The sequence below is a fragment of the Chelon labrosus genome (genome assembly GCF_963514085.1).
Source record: "Chelon labrosus genome assembly, chromosome: 23".
NCBI classification, from domain to species: domain Eukaryota; kingdom Metazoa; phylum Chordata; class Actinopteri; order Mugiliformes; family Mugilidae; genus Chelon; species Chelon labrosus.
This window is the reverse complement of record NC_140356.1, coordinates 5196916-5215293: the sequence shown is the minus strand read 5'-3', so window position 1 is coordinate 5215293 and position 18378 is coordinate 5196916. Positions and strand designations below refer to the sequence as shown.

General features: G+C 42.2%; 1 protein-coding gene across 1 annotated transcript in view; it reads right to left on the bottom strand.

The window, feature by feature from the left end:
• Positions 1 to 18378, bottom strand: part of ano2b (anoctamin 2b) — a 65520-nt gene that overhangs the window by 44812 nt on the left and 2330 nt on the right. Inside the window, exons 2-6 of the mRNA XM_084573540.1 lie at positions 15600 to 15796; positions 13520 to 13561; positions 10546 to 10929; positions 881 to 979; positions 445 to 596 (exon numbers count right to left, since the gene is read on the bottom strand). Coding sequence (XP_084429666.1) covers positions 445 to 596; positions 881 to 979; positions 10546 to 10929; positions 13520 to 13561; positions 15600 to 15796 — 874 coding nt within the window. The remainder of the gene's footprint in view (positions 1 to 444; positions 597 to 880; positions 980 to 10545; positions 10930 to 13519; positions 13562 to 15599; positions 15797 to 18378) is intronic.

Genomic DNA, 18378 nt, shown 5'->3' with positions numbered 1-18378 from the left:
ACGTTGCTCACTGATGCACACCCAACAGAGGTATCTGGCACCAACAGTGAGCCTTCTCATCGTAAACACAGTCATTTTCTACGTTTAGCCCAGATGCTTGATCAAACTTTTATAGGGCACTGGTACATGAACCACAGGACAGCAATGAATGCCAATGGCCACACTCGCTGCTGATGATCTATTTTCGATGAGATTATATCCTGATTTCCTGAAATCTATTTTTTGACGCAAAATTATAAACAATCTCAAAACTGTTTGCAAGAACTTAGTGTTTAGGGCATGTCAGAACATTGTGTCGATTTCCTTGTGAGCCAAACCAAGGTTTAATGCAACATTTTAACAAAACCGTACCAATTGCTTCTTGGATCAGAACAAAATATAGTTGTGAGAGCGCCCTAAGGAATAGAGGGATAGAATTCATGCTTATGTGTGTGTGTGACTCACAGGTGAAGCTTGTCCCTGGAGAAGCAGTGCGAAAGAAATTTGGTGCGTTCGTGGTCCTGGTGTGGTACTTTGGGCTGAAAAGGCTGGTTCAGTTTCCTCCACATCGTGCTCATACTGGACCCGAAACCACTTTCCTCTTTAAGTTCGTAACTCTGAGGGAGAGAACAGCGGCACAGAATGGGCCTCCTTGCTACACAGTTCTGACAACAGAAGATTTCTGTCATTTCATGAGCTGCAGACAATAGGACATCATTCAGTTATCTGCTGAAACGTCTCTTCTCTGCGCAGCTATTAATTGAAGTTGCAACATTATCTTTGAACACAGAGATAACAGGAATACACCAACAAACAACTTCTCTACACAGGCCCAGAAATGTGTGCGACAACTGCTTGATAATGTAGCATCAACAGGAACAGTGAGGTTCTCGGTTCTTACGGTCTTGGTGGGGACTTTAATCTTGAGAAACTCTGCCTCTCGACACAACACCGGCCACGGTGCATGGAGCCGAGTGAAGCTGGGGCCGTGGGTCTTCAACTGAAAAACAAACAAAAGGTCACGTAATTATATGATAAGTCTGGAAAGTTCAGAAAATGAAAAACACGACCGCCTCCGGATGTTTGAGAGCCACAAATACAGGTTGGATTCCTCATAACTCGTTGTGGGCCTGTGCTTCATACGTCTGAGCCCAAGTTTTCGACTGACAAATGGTTTTATACCCTCAACTTTTTTTTGTTTTGGGATTTATATTACCAGATTGCTTGGCTGAAACAACCTGCTGCTTGAAAATGGCTTACCAGACCATCTGTCAGCTCTGCTTTGCAATCCAGTACAGCAGACTTTGTTCACTTTAAACAATTGCTTCTCAGCTGCTGCTTGCCTCCAGACCTTACAGTTAGCCTCCGGAGGCGTGGCGCAATATTTCAAATCGAGCAACAGTCCATCTTATCCAAGTTATACTTGAAATCTGAGCGAGGTACAGCCAGTCCCTGCTGTCGTCCTGATCTCCTGGAAAACTCTGGCTAGCGAGTTTGGCCAGTGGCATTCCTCTGGTATTTATGAAAGATAAATGTGCTCCAAAAGCAAAGCCCGAAGCTGTTGCAGCCTGACACATTTTCACTTTCATTATTAAACTTCACCAAACAGATATAATGTATTTACTGTATGTTAGATGAACTTGTGACTCATCTAGTTGGCTAATGAATCACGGTCTAGTGCCCACACTGTAATTATTACATTAATATTAAGACGCATTAGCAAAATTTGATAATTGGTGTCTTCAAATAGCATGAAGAGATACGTGACTGAATTTTGATTATTAATGCATGGAGCGACCTTCTGTGGGTGAACACGGTGGATCAAATAAAAAGTGTGAGGTATAAAATCATAACACGTTGAAGTGAAAACTCTCCTTCCTGTGCAGCAGACCTTTACAGAGCCGCTTTTGCAGTGTGAGTGAGAGTGTGACCAGAAGTGAAAGACAGCGGAGCCTAGCAGGGGACGACAGCCAGGTAACCTTACCCTCCTCAGACCCCCCCATCAGCTTCTGTAAGAGGGGGGGGGGAGCGGGGGGCGGTGAGAAGAGAAAGGTGGCATGGCAAACGGTGGAAACCTGAAACGATTCCCTTTCTCCTCTCTCGACTCCTACTCTCCTGAGATCTTTCACTCCCCCTCACCACCCTCCCCTCCTCACATATATTGCTGTACCTTCTGCCGCCCGCTAGACACCGTTTCACTGACTGATTGACTGACTGGCTGAGTCACTAACTGTCACTCTTAACTCCTCTTATATTTCATTATCGGCCCCTCTCACTCACGTCGGCACAGTCCTTTGTCCCACACAAAGACACAGCCGTGTAAAACTACCTGGACCCCAGCCGTCTACTCATAAAAAGCACTCGTTAAAAATCTTCCATATATACAGTATGTAAAATATAACAGGACACTAGAGATTTGTACACAGTGGAAAACAACTTCTAAAATCAGCTAAATAAATTCACTGATAGTTGAATCCTATCAATCAGACTGCAACAGCTACTTCATGTTACTTTTTCTTTGCTCATATTAGCTGCTTTTAGCAAAACTAATGGCCTAATGACAACCAATTTAATATTTAGTTGAATACAAGTTGCAGTTACTAAGAACTTGCAGCGAAATTCACAATATCGATCTAAAAAGGAAAGACTGTGTAGCTCCATCACTCGCATCTTAAAGCTCATCAGCTTTAAGTTCAGTTTATTTAGTTCACTTGCACTGGAAGGTGTATAAATGCATTAGTCTAATACACTAGAATGATGGCGTGGCCATTCTCAGTTGCTTTTTGATTATAACCTCAAGTGGCACAGCCGTGAGTGGGCAGAAAACATTCTTCAAAGTCCAAATAAAGCTCAAAAAAATGAAATGAAAAATGAGATCTGGATCAAAATGTACGAGATATATTAAGTTACATCAACAAGATCCTCCAAAAAATAGCTAAATATACTGTATATTCCTGCCTTGATCAGCCACAATTCTTAAAATAATTACCCATGACAAAATCCTGATAACACCTGAATCTCCAGTGGTGTTGACGGAGCAAGTGTTAACTAGATTACACTATTTCCCACGAGCCAGGTCGCTTTGCTTTTCTTTTTCCCCAACACTCGAGTAGATAAACACGCAGGGAACAATCAGCCATCAACCGAAAACTCTGGACCATTAAAGCAACCCAGTTCTGACCGGTTCTGTACGTACATTTGTAAAGTTCAAAGTCCTCTGACATTACTGCACCTGGGTCTCCTCCTTTGCTTTTCTGTACTTTCTTTCTACCACTGTTCCCTTGTTTTAATTGCTTAATCAACATCCATCATGTCTCTCGTCCCCTTCCTCCCTCGCCCTCCCCTCCCCTCCCTTCCTTTCTCTTTCATCGCTCCATCAAAAAGGAGGATATAAATAACTTTTTAGCCCGGAGAAGGTTAATTAGTAGTGGGATTTCCAATTAGCTCTTTATCTCTGTGGGGGGGGGGGGGGGGGGGGGGGGGGGCAACTAGGCCACAGCCGGGGGCGTCGTCGGTTGGCGAGGGTGAGGTGTGTGGGGGGGCTATCGGGTATGAGAGGGTGATCGGTTAGGCGATGGGATGACTGGGTGGAGAAGAAGAAATTAAGAGATCAGAGGGAGATAAGGGTGTGAGTGAGGTGAATAAAGAATAAAGACAGGAAGAAAAACTGCGTATACGGTGCTATTAGGAGAATTCATTGAACTGGGGTCCAGGCTGTGGGGGGGGGTTGAAACTAGAGGATCTACTAAAGACCTGTGGGTGGTCAGACGCGGATGACTAACAGGAAGCTTTTCTCTCACATCCCACGACCACACACACCTGATTATTTTGGTTGTCTAGCTGCATTTGTCTTCAGACAATCAATCAGCAGAATTCATAATATTTTACTTGCTCACAAACTGGTTTCAGTCATCATGTCCGGATTTCACTCCCGATTTCAATATGTGGCACATCCACTTACCGTGAGAACTTAACATTTCCTTCTTGATATAATGAAAGGAAATGCCAATGCAGCTCTGTTAGAATTTGAAAAACTAATTATGTATTTATGCAACAAGCCTAACTCCCTATGTCCATTTTACCGCACCTCCAGGGATTCCTTTTGTATATTCAAATTTTTTTGTAGCTACACGACATGGGGAACACATCAGCTGCAAAACAAACATGTTTTTTTATATAATGTGATGACATTTTCTTCCATTTTACACTAAAAATGAAGATAAAATCAGTGTTTGTGTGTTATACCCTGGGCCAAAATGCTGGTGGCCTACGCTCAATACTGTGCCTGAACACATCATGTGCAGACAAACGGGGGACTGAAACTGCAGTAATCGTAGCATAAGCTTTATTAGCTCAGCACAAGCTTCAGTGCTCCATCGGTGTCTACACAGGATGCATTCAGGCGCATTACTGAACATAGATCACCAACATTTTGTCAGTGCTCAGAGGGTACTTGCTAGGTCACGTCTGTCTTCTTCTAAATCATAGACTCTTGTGGACTCTGTGCACACCTGTGCGTCCAAGGCTAAAAAACCCAATGCATTCTGGGTAGAGTTCAACACCACATAACCCCTTTAGAAGATGGTAGGGAAAAGAGTGTTTAGATTTTTCCCAAATCAAATTTCCTACACCTTCCTCTGGGAATATAATGTGAAAGATCATTTAAGCTGTTGTTATAGCCTGGAAGCCAGCCTGCAGTTCTCCAACCCACTAAATTTTGATGGGGGAATTTCCTTTTAGAGTCGCTCCGCTGGGAATTTATTACGCCTGACCGAGTTCTTCCAGCATGTACAGTAACAATGATATAGTCATACATGTCCTCTGAACATAATGGAGCTGAATGTGTTTGATTGGTTTGATCTGATTGGTTGGAGGATCTGTTTAAGTTGCGTAACATTATGACCACCTCCCTAATATTGTGTAGGTGTCCCTTGTGGCTCCAAAACAGCTGTGACTCATCAGAGAATGGACATGGGTTTTTGTGTGTGTGCCTGTGTCAGGCTACATCCTGCTGGGGATGGCTGCTGCCATCAAGGAGTGTCATTGCTATGGGGTGGGGGTGTCAGATCTGGTCTAGGTGGGTGGTACATGTCTAAGTAACATCCACATGAATGCCAGGTCCAAAAGTTTCCCAGCAGAACATTGAATTGTCACAAGATGGTCGATGTTATTTACCTCTCCTGTCAATGGTTTTAATGTTGTGGCTGATTGGTGTACACCCACTAATGAAACTAATGAAATTAAAATGCCCTGTTACCAGACTCAAGTCCTGATAAGAATTGAGTGTGGCTATGTCAGAGAACCATGTTGTTGTTTAAAGGCTGAACTAATGAATGTGACGGCCGAAACACACACTCTCACTCTGATTAGTACCTGATAGGATTCTACACAGCACCACAACTGTAAAATATCTCCTCCTGCTTTTACATTCTATAATTAGTATTATATTGCAAATATCAAGGGATTACGAGGGTTCTCCTAAAACTGTGGCAGGTCTTCAGACAGTAGTAAAGCGTAGTAAAGAGCAGCATGCTGCCCTCCTTGCCTGTTCAGACTTCTGGGACAGAGTCACTCTCTACCAAAGGGAAGTCTTATCAAACACTAAATCCTGCTCATTCTGTCTCTAAACCCCAACAGACTGAACTCTTCAGAAGTCCCAGCTCCACTTCTTGAATTAACCTCTTGCTCTGATTTAATTAAAAGTGTTCAGGAAGAGGATGTCCCTAAGAGATTGGAGGTCAGCTCAGTAATCCACAGATGCAGTCAACAGGTTTGACGTTTGAGTGGCTCTTTTTTTTTTCCCAGCGCCCAATTAACTTGAAGTCAAACAGGTTGGGCACAGGTAGGACTATTTAGTTCACGAGTTTAGTTCATATAAGAAACAACGCTATTGGCTGGGTTATAATCAATATGCCGTCCATTTTCATTCACCTGGAGTTATCATAGTCTGAGAGATATATTGTTTTGGACCTGCAAGATAAAAACAACAGCGAATCACATGCTTTTATGTGAATTTGTACTTTGGTCTCACTCTAAAACGTCATGTATTATGCATCAAAGCGCCTGATCTGACCAGACCAAAGTAGTTTTGAGCACAAAATGTCTGAAACTCTTGGATTTTTGCACTTCATCAGTGATCGGTTATGTGTTGCCGACACATGAGCCAAGTGGAAAAACACTAGGTTCGATTCGGAGTAAAGTGAGGATTGTAGTTCATTAAATACTCAAATAGCGTTAACCAAGGTCTGAGTTTAATCCTCTTAATCCCTCAAAAAGTACTATAATGCCCATTGAAACCTTTGGGCACACAGTCATCAGTGAGCCAACGAGTAAATAGCTCCGCAATGCTGTGTCCCTGTTATGCAAGGTCATTCATTACAAATTAGAGAATCAGTTTCCACTGCTTTGTCCTGTGCAGATAAGTATTTTCTGGTGCTGTATGGACCTCATTAATTGTGATGGGCTACTCCACTCAATACTTGAGTGCCTGAGCATATCACGTGGAGAAAAATGGCCCATTGAAACTGCTGCTGCTGGTGGTGGTGTTGATCTGCTGATGAAAACGTCTATGCAGGAAAGCTTGTTGGAGGAGCACGAGCATCGGTGGTCCATCTGTGTCTCCACAGGATGCGTTCAGGCACATTAGTGAACGGTGTACCCTGTAACGCAAGTTTATTTAGATTCAGATTCCATTCAAAGCAATCCATTCCAGATTGCTTCTCTCTGCATACATTAGTTTTTGCTGGTGCTGTATGAACTTCATTAATTATGATGAGTTACCTTGTCACAATTCTTTCTTCCTGATTGTGTATAAGTGATTAAGTGAGCAGCAAACCTACAAACGTTATAAGACAATGTTCCTTCACTTTGCCAGCACCTCCTACAAGCACATGGAGCCACACACTTGATGGAAGGAGTGTAATTATGTTTGTCAGTCATGTTGTAATCGTACCCGCCACTATTTTCACCTGAAGGATGCTGGAATAGAAGCGATCCTCTGCTCTGAGGAGCAGATTCAATCTACCCCTCAATCCACGAGATGAGATAAGGGGCTATCAGTCAGTCAGCTAATCTCATCCTGGCTTAGGATCCATGGCCACACTGTCAACAATCTGATTAATACTAGCCTGCAGACTGCGCACGCTGGCAAGCGGCTGCAAGCCAATGAACACACACACTTATTTAGCTTGATGGGTATCACCCACATGCATGCAAACTTTAATGCCGTACTGCGCTTTGGTTTGGTAAAGGTGCACTCTAAAAGGCCTGGCAGGCGCACATGACAATTCCCAAACCTGTACCAACTGAAGTGAGCATCATTTGCATTCTTAATCCTCCTCCTGTTGGAGCCAAAGTGCTGCAGTAGTCCATTAAGTAAACAATAACCACATTTGTACAACTCTGTGGCAGTCGGCCTAAAGCAACACTACGACGGCGCAGAGCACACAACGTGCGCGTTCTGCCAAGTGCCTGCTGCACACACTCATGCATGCAAGCCAAAAGCAGGACAGAACCACACACACACACAAGCACCGGTTGCTACGTAACACGCAATCCCAGCGCGAGCGATTTGTACATGTCAAAACAAAATTACCCGTTTCAGGGTAAATCAGTAAATCGATACAAAGAGGTCAGCGCGGCAGCTGTGTTGGCTACAGCGACTAGAATTAAAGTCTGCCAGCTCAGATTTAAAACCATCAGGCCCCATGTGTGACTCCAAAATAAACAGAATCCCAGTCATATATCTACACACCATAATTAACAGAATCGTCACATAAAAAGACGTCTAGATTTGCGAGTAACTACATCGTAGGCAGAAAACAGCGGCAAAGGTGAGCCGCATTCAGCAGTGAGGTCACATTTTCAAAGCAACACGAACAGACCTCAGGAAGGAGACAAAGTATTAATTATATCTTGTGAGAAGATAAATTGAAATGCTATTCTGAGTTCTATTCATATACCCCGAGTGCCACAGCTTTCCATTAACATTCAATGAGCCTCACAGTAGTTGGTGAGCAGGGTTTCACATTATCCTGTTCTTCATGAACCTACTTTTGCACAGCTGTGTATATAGGAATGTATTTATTGAAATGTATTCCCTCATCTCATGGATCGAGGGAAGAAGATATGACTATATTGTGACCAGGCCAAACAATCACTAGTGTTTGCATTTTAGAAGAAGTTTGACATCAACACAGATTCCTCCATATTGGCAGTAAATATTAAAGGTTTAGTTAAAGGTTCTCCCTTCTGCAGGCGTTTGTGCATGAAGGAACAAGGCTGAGTGACTCATCAGACTTTATTTTTTTTGCCTCCATTGCTCAGGTTTGCAGGTTTGGTGCAGCTTGCACCAAGTTATGCATTTTTGTGCGTTGCCCTTGGATACGAGCCGTTTCTCACAGCGTACACTGCCATCCTTTAAATACGACTTTTTCAAGAAGTGGCAATTATTTTGTTACAAGGGTCTTTCACTGAGTTGTTCAGTGTTTATTCATTACGTTTGCAACCATCAAGGAATGTCACTGCTATGGGGTAGGGGTGTCTGGTCTGGTCTAGGTGGGTGCTACATGTCTGAGTAACATCCACATGAATGTCAGGTCCAAAAGTTTCCCAGCAGAACATTGTATTGGTCAATGTTATTTAATCCTCCTGTCAGTGGTCATAATGTTGTGGCTGATTGGTGTACATGATTACATGAGTGGCTGAGAATAGAGCACAGAACCGTGTGTGTCAAATTCTATATCACACGTGGATGTATTTTAATGATTTTTATGATTCTACCTGTGCTGCACCGTAGGCAAAATAAACAACTAATTAATCTTATTGTGCCTTTGGCAAAAACTAACGAATACTGATCATCAAATTTTGCTTAATGACTCCCCTGGATTGTGACTGATCGTGTAGCATTCCTGTTATTTTGTCCTACAGCAGCAAGGTGATTAAGAAAGGCACAACATAAGACGGAAAAGAGGCATTTCAAAGTTTAATGGAAATCTCTCCGTGACACAAGGCTGCTGCTGCTGCTGCTGTAATAGATACCACCTTACATCGTTTACAACACGAAGAAAGTCTCCCACCTCCTCCTTCTGCCACCTGAGCCAGGCCCCTATGTAGGAGCTCACCTTAAATAGCCCAGCATAGTGTTACGTCAGATTTTGTGTGAGGGCTTCAAAAGGCCTGTAAAGTGAGCAAAACCATAGAATTGAGTCTGCGTGCCAACAAACAAAGCTCTACGTTAATGTGTGAAAGAATCATCTGGAGAACAGGCATTGTGATCAAAAAGATGAACCATAATTGTTCACCTTAAAGGAGGACAGTTTCTTGTACAAATATCCGTAGTACATTTTTACCATTATCTATACTATAAGTGCAAAACAATTAGTTTGTGTTTTGTGAAAAATTTGACTTATGATGCTCTACTCACACGCAGACCTAGGGATCCTGCAGTGTTTGTGTGAGTGGGCTTTACATCTGCTTTTGAAACAGTAAACCACAGTATTCTGCTTTCTAGTCTGGCACAGTGTGCAGATAGCCACTGATCTGGTTCAAATCATACTTGAAGTTTCTCCGTAAGCCTCTGTGAAGTATTTTAACCTCACCTGGCGGAGTCCCTCAAGGGTCAATTCTTGGTCCTCTTTGGATGCTGCCTAGTTTACTTAGCACTAAAGTCACTTAGCACTCTACAATATCTCATCAGGAGAAAAAAACTGAGTTTGATCTTGTGTTAAAACGTTGGTAAACCAGATTCTAGGGCCAAGTATTTCCAGCTAAGAGTGTATTTCCACTAAGAGTGTTTTCAAATCACTTTTTGTCTCCTGAAAAAACTCCATGTCATCATCCATCCTTTTATTTCATCTGGACTGCACATCGGTAGAACCATAAGTGTCCCTTGTCTCACATTTGCAACTGATCCAAGTTACTAAAGCTCATCCTTTAACTGGTAGCTGCAAGCCAGACCACATTAATCCAATTTTCACTACCCTTCACTGGTTAGCCAAACTCTAGCAATTCCATGACGTAAAAAGAAAGTGATACACCTGCTGTGCCCAACGGCAATAAATCAGCAGGATGGCAAAGTTAGCAACTAGCTTGTGAAGAATATAGCAACATTTACCGGATAAAGAGCCCTCTGGAGAGGAGGCTAAAACAGAGCAGAAGGAGAACGACTCCAAATGAAGGCCACTATTGCTGCTGTGTACACGGCTCTCTAAGATAATATAAAATCCTATGTCAAGACACCTGTTGCTGTTTGCCAGTGCAGCAGAGAGGGAGCCCTGTGTTAAGAACTCCTTAAAACTGTGCGCAATTTGAAAGCTTAAAAAAGACTACGATTTGATCTTACAGTTATGCAAATGTTAAATAGTTTCATGGCTCCATTATTACAAGGTTTCTGAACTGAAGCGTTAAAACAAGCATTTGAAACCACAAAAAATGAAGAGGTTTTAAATTCTCTCAACAAAGCATCACAGAACATATAATATATGCAGCCATTTTAAGAGTCAGCAGACGAGAATAAAGGGAGAACAGATCTTGGACATGGATTAGTATGACCTTACACACACTGACCTCTCTGTCTCTCTCTATCTCCAGGCCGGCCTCCAGCAGGTTGGCCTCAAACTCTTGTCTGATGAGACGCATCTCGTGGTCTGCAGGCTCCGTCGGCTCGCTCCCTCCTGCACCTCCAAGCTCCATGCACACCTCGCCAACATTCGCAGCCTCCCCTCCTGGGATGCCACCTCCTCCTCTCCCTGCCGCCACATCTGAGCCCACCGTCGGTGGAAAGTTGCCATTGGAAACAATGGATAATCTGTCTTGTGAAGCTGAGGTACCGTGTCGTATGGAGCTGTGCCGCCGCTGATGAAAGACAAGAACGTAGTCAACCTTCCGTCGGCCGTCACAGAAGTAAAGACCTTCTCCACTGGTCTGAGGGCTTGAAGTTGTTTCCACAACCTGTGGGGAAATCAAAAGGGGATGAAGAAGATGCATTAAGCAGTCCGTAAAGCAGAGGCAATGCTAACCATCCATACCAACTCATCGCCATCATCGTATTTTTTACAGAAATCATAGAAACGCTTTCCGGTCAAACACATATACTTTAAATTCAGCATACGCAACCTTTAAGCAACGCAGTGGAATTATGTAATGACTGTTTGAATGAATTTAAACATCTACTGCAGCGTCAGCACACGCAAACACAAGTGGCTTTTGGCAGGTTCTCAAAAACACTGAAGTGAGAACCTCCAGCAGCAGAGTGGGCCGTCAGCTCACCTTTGGCTGTTTTATTCTTTATTTAGACAGAGGGAAGGTAGAGAGGGAGACTAAACAGGGAGGACACAGGAGGAAAAGCTCTATAAGCTCTGGGCAGGATGGGATGTTTCCATAATATAATGCGGATTCTCTACAGTATGTAACTGTTTAGTAAAGTCACTCACTGTGAGGGTGTCATAAGATGCAAAGGATCCCATTGCATATATTGTACACTAAGATTATTTTGATGGATAAATACAATGGACAAATTCACCATCAAGCCCAAGTGTAAAAGTGTACCAGTGAAGAGCTTAATTTTTTCAGATATTTTTTATCTAGTATCTAATTTTGCATAAATATTAGCATTCAATTTAGCAGAGGAGACTTTATGTTTTCACTTGGGTCTCTTTTTTCATGTGTAAGACGGAAAATATGTCAGAGAGTTAGTAAAAATAAGACATTTAGCATATAATGTTGTCAAATGACAATTGTTTGAGGACCTAGTTAGCAAACATGCTGTTGTCGTCTTACTCTGTGGTATGTTGGCTCTGTGGATGACAACAAAACCACCGTTCTAGTGTTAGCTTAAGGGAAAATTCCGCACTAGCCAAACAGCTCCTGTGTTAACTAATTTCACCATCTTTTTGTACAATAAACTTTTAGCTACATTCATTTCCACTTTTGTTAGGCATATCAGACCTCTTCTCTTGTGACTGTATGGCCACTCAAGTATGTTAGCATATTGGTTGGCACATGCAACACCTATGTTACTCATGTCATGTACGTAGGCCACATTTGAAAATCACAGGATCACAAGATTTCCTTTTTTATTTAAATGTCTCGACTTCCTTACTTATATTATAAATCATCAGTGAGAGAAAAGGGAAGTGATTTTAGAGTTTGGTGACATCACTTCCTAGCTCCACCCAGCTGAGGTCTAATCAGTAGACACCTGTGTACCAGTGGATATTAGCTTAACCTAGCATGACCTAGCTAGTAAACACGCCGTTCTCACACTGTGAAAGAAACCACTACAACCTTCAGGAATAGTACAACAGAACCACCATGCTAATGTTAGCCAAAGAGTCCGATATGCATAGGTTGTTTGGATATTTTAAAATGCCTCTTCCTTCCCCAAATGCCAAACAGCTAACAGCTAGCACAGTTTTTTTTTCTCTGGATGTAGAAAGTGAATTCTGATTTCACCGTGCTTTCATGACAGTAGACCTTTACCACATTCTTTTTCATGTTTTAGGCTTATAAAGCCTCTTTTCTAGAAACAGCATGGCCGCTCAACCATATAAACATGTTGCCCGCACCTGTTTGGTGGAACGAGCAACACCTGTTGTTGGAAAATCAGCGCTAGAATTTATTTAACTTAAATTAAGCCTGACTTCCTTGTGTGACATTAAAAACAGCTGTAGAGTAACCAATTTAGTGTGTATTATGCTGAAAATCTTAAATGAGAGAAACAGGAAGTAATTTCAGAGCGACATCACTTCTTAGCTCCACCCAGCTGAGGTTTAATTAGTAAACACCTTTGTAAGGGTGGAATTAGTTTCAGTACATTGTTCCTGTTGTCTCAAATGTTCTGGTGCTTCGGCTACTGTTACTAGCACCCCACACTGTGAATTGTATGATGTTCTCTATGATGGTGTCTTTCCATTTTACACCTGCTGAGAAAAAACTGTCTTAACAGGACGCACGACGGCTGCTGCTTTCAAGCTCCCGGAACTTTCCCAGAGGCTTTGTGTTTGCTGACACTTTTTTTCTTGGACGCTTTACTGAGAAGATTCCCATTTGGTTTGATTCACCAAGTACCAAGAATGTTATGATAGTGCAGAGGCTTGTGTTGATAAAGCTCTGGGGGGAGGCTTCCCCTGATGGCTCCCAATCCAAAAGAATAAAAAATAAAAAATAATAATATAAAAAATAAAATGAAGGTAAATAGACTACCTGCAGTAAGTATGATGTGGCACTGATACTACTACTACTACTACTACAATAATAATAATAATGATGATAATAACGATAATAATAGTAATAATAATAATTAATAATAATAATAATATTAAATGATGCAAAAATATTTTGTAGTGTATATTGGATTAAAAAAAAAATCACTTCCGGAGCATTTCTGGAGTTTCCAACAATGTCGCCAAATGCAAACTATAAAACGCCTATAAAAACTACTACACGATTAACACAGACTAACAGGCTTAACAAAAAGTGACAGGTAACAAACTAACTCAAAACACAAACGAGAGGAGAGTGTCGGCGGAGTGATACTCACTGGGATCTTGTCTTCACTCGGAGAGATCTGCATGCTTTTGTGCTTTAAAGACACACAGAGTAGTAATAGAAGAAGAAGAAGAGGAGGAGAGAAAGTTGGCGATTTTCGCAGAAAAATGCACCAGGATTCATCGTCATCACCCCCTTCGCCCCGGTCCTCCCCATAAAACACCTGAGGTTACTCCAGTTAGTCCACAGTCCGAGAGGAGCGTCGGCTCATCTCCTCCAGGTTTCATTGCTTTGTAAAAGAATGTGTCAGATGTAGGAGGCTGCCGTGTATACGCTCAGCAGCCTGATCACATGCTGGTGATACCCATCTATCCAACAGTGTGATCTGGAGGCTGCTTGCGCACCGCCGGCGCTTTTGGCACGGAGCGCGCCACACTGTAAAAAGTGTCCGTCTTCAAATGTGTTAATTTCTGCGAAATATCAAAACTAGACTTCACTTGACGCCGTTCTGCCACACGGATGAGTCCAGTTACAGTAGGCGCGGTTTGTTTTTGGAAGTGTTTTCACGTTTCTTGGAATCTGCTCGAAGTATGAATTATAAATCGCGTCTCGTATTACCTGACCTACCTTAAAAATAAAAAAATAATAAAAAATAAAAACTACAAACAACCGTCACCCAACTCCAACTTTTTCCCCTTTTTGTCCAACTGAAATGATTTTTACACTAATTTCTTGACTAATGGTAGACATTTTTTACAGTGTGGGAGAGAGTGAGCCGCTACCTCGTGTAACTTGCGCGAGAGAGAGTCCTCCCAGCATAATCACTAAAGTAACTAGATATAATGCTATGCGACACTTTATTTTTACTTTTGACTTTTTAAAATGAACCCAAAGGCCCCCGCTAACAACATTCTGCTGCCAGACACCACAGGACACCCTCAGAAGGCCCATGTCCATTCTCTGATGAGTCACAACTGTTTTGGAGGCACAAGGGAGACCTACACAATATTAGGAAGGTGGTCATAATGTTATGCTTGATCAGTGTACATCTTTTGCACATAAGTATTTGGCCCAGGAATGACAAAATTTAAGTAATATTGTGGGTATTCTTAATTATTAGTATTATAGAGTTTGTTATGATTATGATTCAAAAACGGTGATGACTCATCCTGAACCAGGGGGCGTATACTGATCCGTCCAATTAAACCCCACCTATAAACACGTATGGGCGGTGCCTGCTCAAGCCATTGTGGCCGAGCAATCGGAACAGGCTGATCTTTTCAGTTCTGTTTTTACAGAAAACACGTAAAAACACAGAAACAAATAGCGTTCCACTAGCAACGTCATAGGGATTTTATAAATGCAGCAGTATACCCTGTAGCTTCTGTTTTTTTTTTTCATTTTGATCACCTCATGATTACTTGGGTTGTTAGACTCTGCTACTGGAGGTGTAATTTAGAAGAAAAACAGAATTTAGACCCACCTCAGACACTCAAGAATACACACACCTTCAGAGGCACCACTTACCCCAGGCTTCACCATTAACCTATTTCTAATATAATCCTCAACAGGAAGTCTTCTCCCCAAACCAACATTAACCTTGAACTTCATGTCTTACTCAAAGTCAGTCTGAAGTCAAATTAGGCCATCAAATTGTTACAACTTTTATTTTGAGAGACTACAGGACTAAACATCATCAGATCTCGGACTGCCTTCTTCCATTATTATCACAGACTGCAACATCTGAAGTCGTATTAATTAGACATTATGCTTACTCGTAAAATGATGCAATGAAATGAAATACAGTACACACACGGGAAATATAAGACAATCAGCTTGGTTTAATGAGATGCTCATTTTTGCATAAGCAGTCACCTAGACACTGTAAATCCTTCAATGTCTAAACTTCAGACTGGTTCTCAAAAACATATGTGAAAAAAAAAATGAACACAGAAAGGACACACCTACTGTAGGTCACATCTGGGAATTTTCCATAGATTATTTTCCATATACACAACGACTTGTTGCCTAACCCTAATCTTAAAAATGCAAAATCAACTGGGAGACACAGCTCTTGCCCCCACTTGATCCAAATGAACTGTTCTTGAGTATTTTGTGTGTCGTATAGTCACCTGAATCGGACTATGTGACTCCTCAGCCCAGGGTTCTCCTTTGAAAGGCTCAGATTCCAGGATGGTGTAGGTCACGGGGTCCATCCCGATGCTGGACACATCCTTGTTGAGGTGGTAGAAAGCATCGCTGTGGATGGAAGATGATTCGCTGAGTGCTGTGGCCACTCGGCTGAAGCCCGCACCATTGGGCCAAGGCTCTGGAAAACATTGATCATGGAAATTAAGTGGAAGTACAAAGATATTACCATTCGGGCAACAGAATCATTCTGGTCATTTAACACTGAAAGAGATGACTTTGACGTTTTAAAGACAAAGTAAATGTCTTCTTCTTAGAGTTGTAGCTATAGCTGAAGAGATTCGCGCTCTCTGCAAAGGGTGCTCCATGAAAATATTACCCGCCAGGGACCAAAGTCAAGACTGAAGCATGGCGAATCAGCTGCATTTTCACATCTTGTCCTGTGCAGCTTTTTTTTTTTTTTTTTCATCCAGGCAAAGTCAATTGGCAAGACCTACAGAGTTTGCTTTGCTCCAAAATTGTCATAATGTTAAAAGACAATGGTCCACCACCATCCACCATAAAAGGATGTAAGATGAGACATCACTCCCATGTCTACCCATGGGAGTACCGCAGTCAGCCAGTCAGCATCCAGTAGCTTAGCACAAATACTGGAACGTGGCAAACAGCGAAGTCTACCAATTGTTCAAGCCAACCTTTTAACCAATCAGCATTCAACCCACGGATAACATCATTACCCACTGGTGACGCACTGTGGCTTGTGGGTCAACTGCACCCACGTGTTTCTGTAGCCACTCTCCGATATGGCTGAATTCCCGTAATCCTTCACTCTATAGACAGAGAGCTATGCAGCAGTGGTCACTGATAAGACCTTCAGAGGTGCTTCTACACACATTTTGTTACCTTTGCGCAAGTCTTATTGCTAAGCTAAGCTAACCATCTGCTAGCTGTAGCACTATAATAACAAACTGTTGCTTCAATTATGCCATATCTAGTAGTCTATGAATACAATCTTGGCTGAGCGTTCATGGGTTACCTTGACTTCTGCCACTATGAAAATAGAAGCATTACTCCTCCAATTTGCCACATATACCTTCCAGATCAAGATTTGTCAAAAATAAATAAATAAAACGTGGGACTGCACATTTATGGTTAAGCCTTGTGCTTTCTCCGATTTTCGGGTCCTCATTTTCCGTTACCGCTCACTGTTGTTTGGAGCCGCAAATATGCAAAGTGGCCTGGTGAAGCTTTGTCTCCTACTGGGTAAATTGAGGCGTGCGTCAGTCAATCACAAACCCTCTATCAAAGCACCACACAAAGGACAAGCCCACAAAGAGCCAACTTCTCAGTTTGTCTCGAGGCACAAAGAACACCGCGTGGAACAAAAAGCAAGAGACAAAAAACACTGGAAATGGTGTAAAAGTATTCTTTCTTTTTTGTTTTTTGTTTTTGTTAGAAGACAAGCATCACTTGTTGCTTGGGGTTTGTAAGATAAATAGATTCTCTTAAGGGAGGTTAGTGCCTTGGGAAAAAACAGACATTTTTCCATCTTTATCAGTCGGACGGCCATGCTGTCAGGAACAGCAACAGATTGCCGTTTTTTTGTAATAAGGTTACTGTGTGTGTGTGTGTGGTTATTTTAGGGATACAGACAGCTGTAGCCATAGTAACGCACCAGGCCACGTGCTGTGCTCTCATTTCAGTACCACTGACAGCTCTCTCTCTCTCTCTCTCTCTCTCTCTCTCTCTCTCTCTCTCTCTCTTTACTTCATTCTATGTTTCTCTGTTTTACCACATGTAAACATGCTCTACGGCATTGAGATTTGTCAGCCAGGTCAAGAGGTGGAAACGTTTTCACGATTCCAAGCACTTGAGCCACAAGAAGAAGAAGAAACGGCATTAGCATCAGTGTGTTTCTCTTCCTTACATGTCAACTGACAGCCGCGGTAGCCTGGAGGTTAGAGAGGCATGCCTCTCACTGGAAGGTCGCCAGGTTGAATTTGGTTGGAGGGGAAATGAATGAGAGACTCCCACTTGTATAAACATAAAGCAGGGCATCACTTAAAGCGGGGTTCCTCGCTTTCGATTTTAAAAATAAAGTATGAACCAAATACATTAAAAGGGAAGCTGAGAGATTCCTAAAGTGGGGTGGTGTTACAGGGGCAATGTGAAGCTCTAAATTAAAAAAAAAATTCCTGTGCAGAGATCACATTGCAAGGGGTGTTCAAGGAGACAAGTGATTGTAAATTATAACACTGTATCTCCCTTGGTTTGCCTCAAATGTAACAAGACAGCGTCCTCATTTTCTTCTAAATGTTGCCTTATATCTGAGACCTTTTGGAGTTTCACCCGGCTCTTGTCTCTCGGAACGATTGTGTAAGATAAACACTCTCCCCCCCTTTTTTTTTCTCTCGCACTAATTTCTAATGGTAGAGACAAAGGGCATCTTTCAGGGAACAGCTAATGGGCGGCAGCGCGGCACAAAGGCTTAATGTGGCTGCTTTTATTGCGCGCGCTGTCTCAGCTGTGGCCCGCTGATTGTGTGGAAGCTTCGGCGGCAACCCGGTTTTAGTTGCGTTCGAGTCACCAACCACTGATTAGACGGAAATACTTGAAAATGCAGCTCTCATCAGCGTCTTGATGAGACGCATTAACAAAGCACTGGAGTGTTGAACGTAATTTAAGAGAGACGGATTTAAGAATTTTTAACAAGGTTCAAATTTAAAGTTAATTTGTCACATGTAATATAAAAATATGTATAAT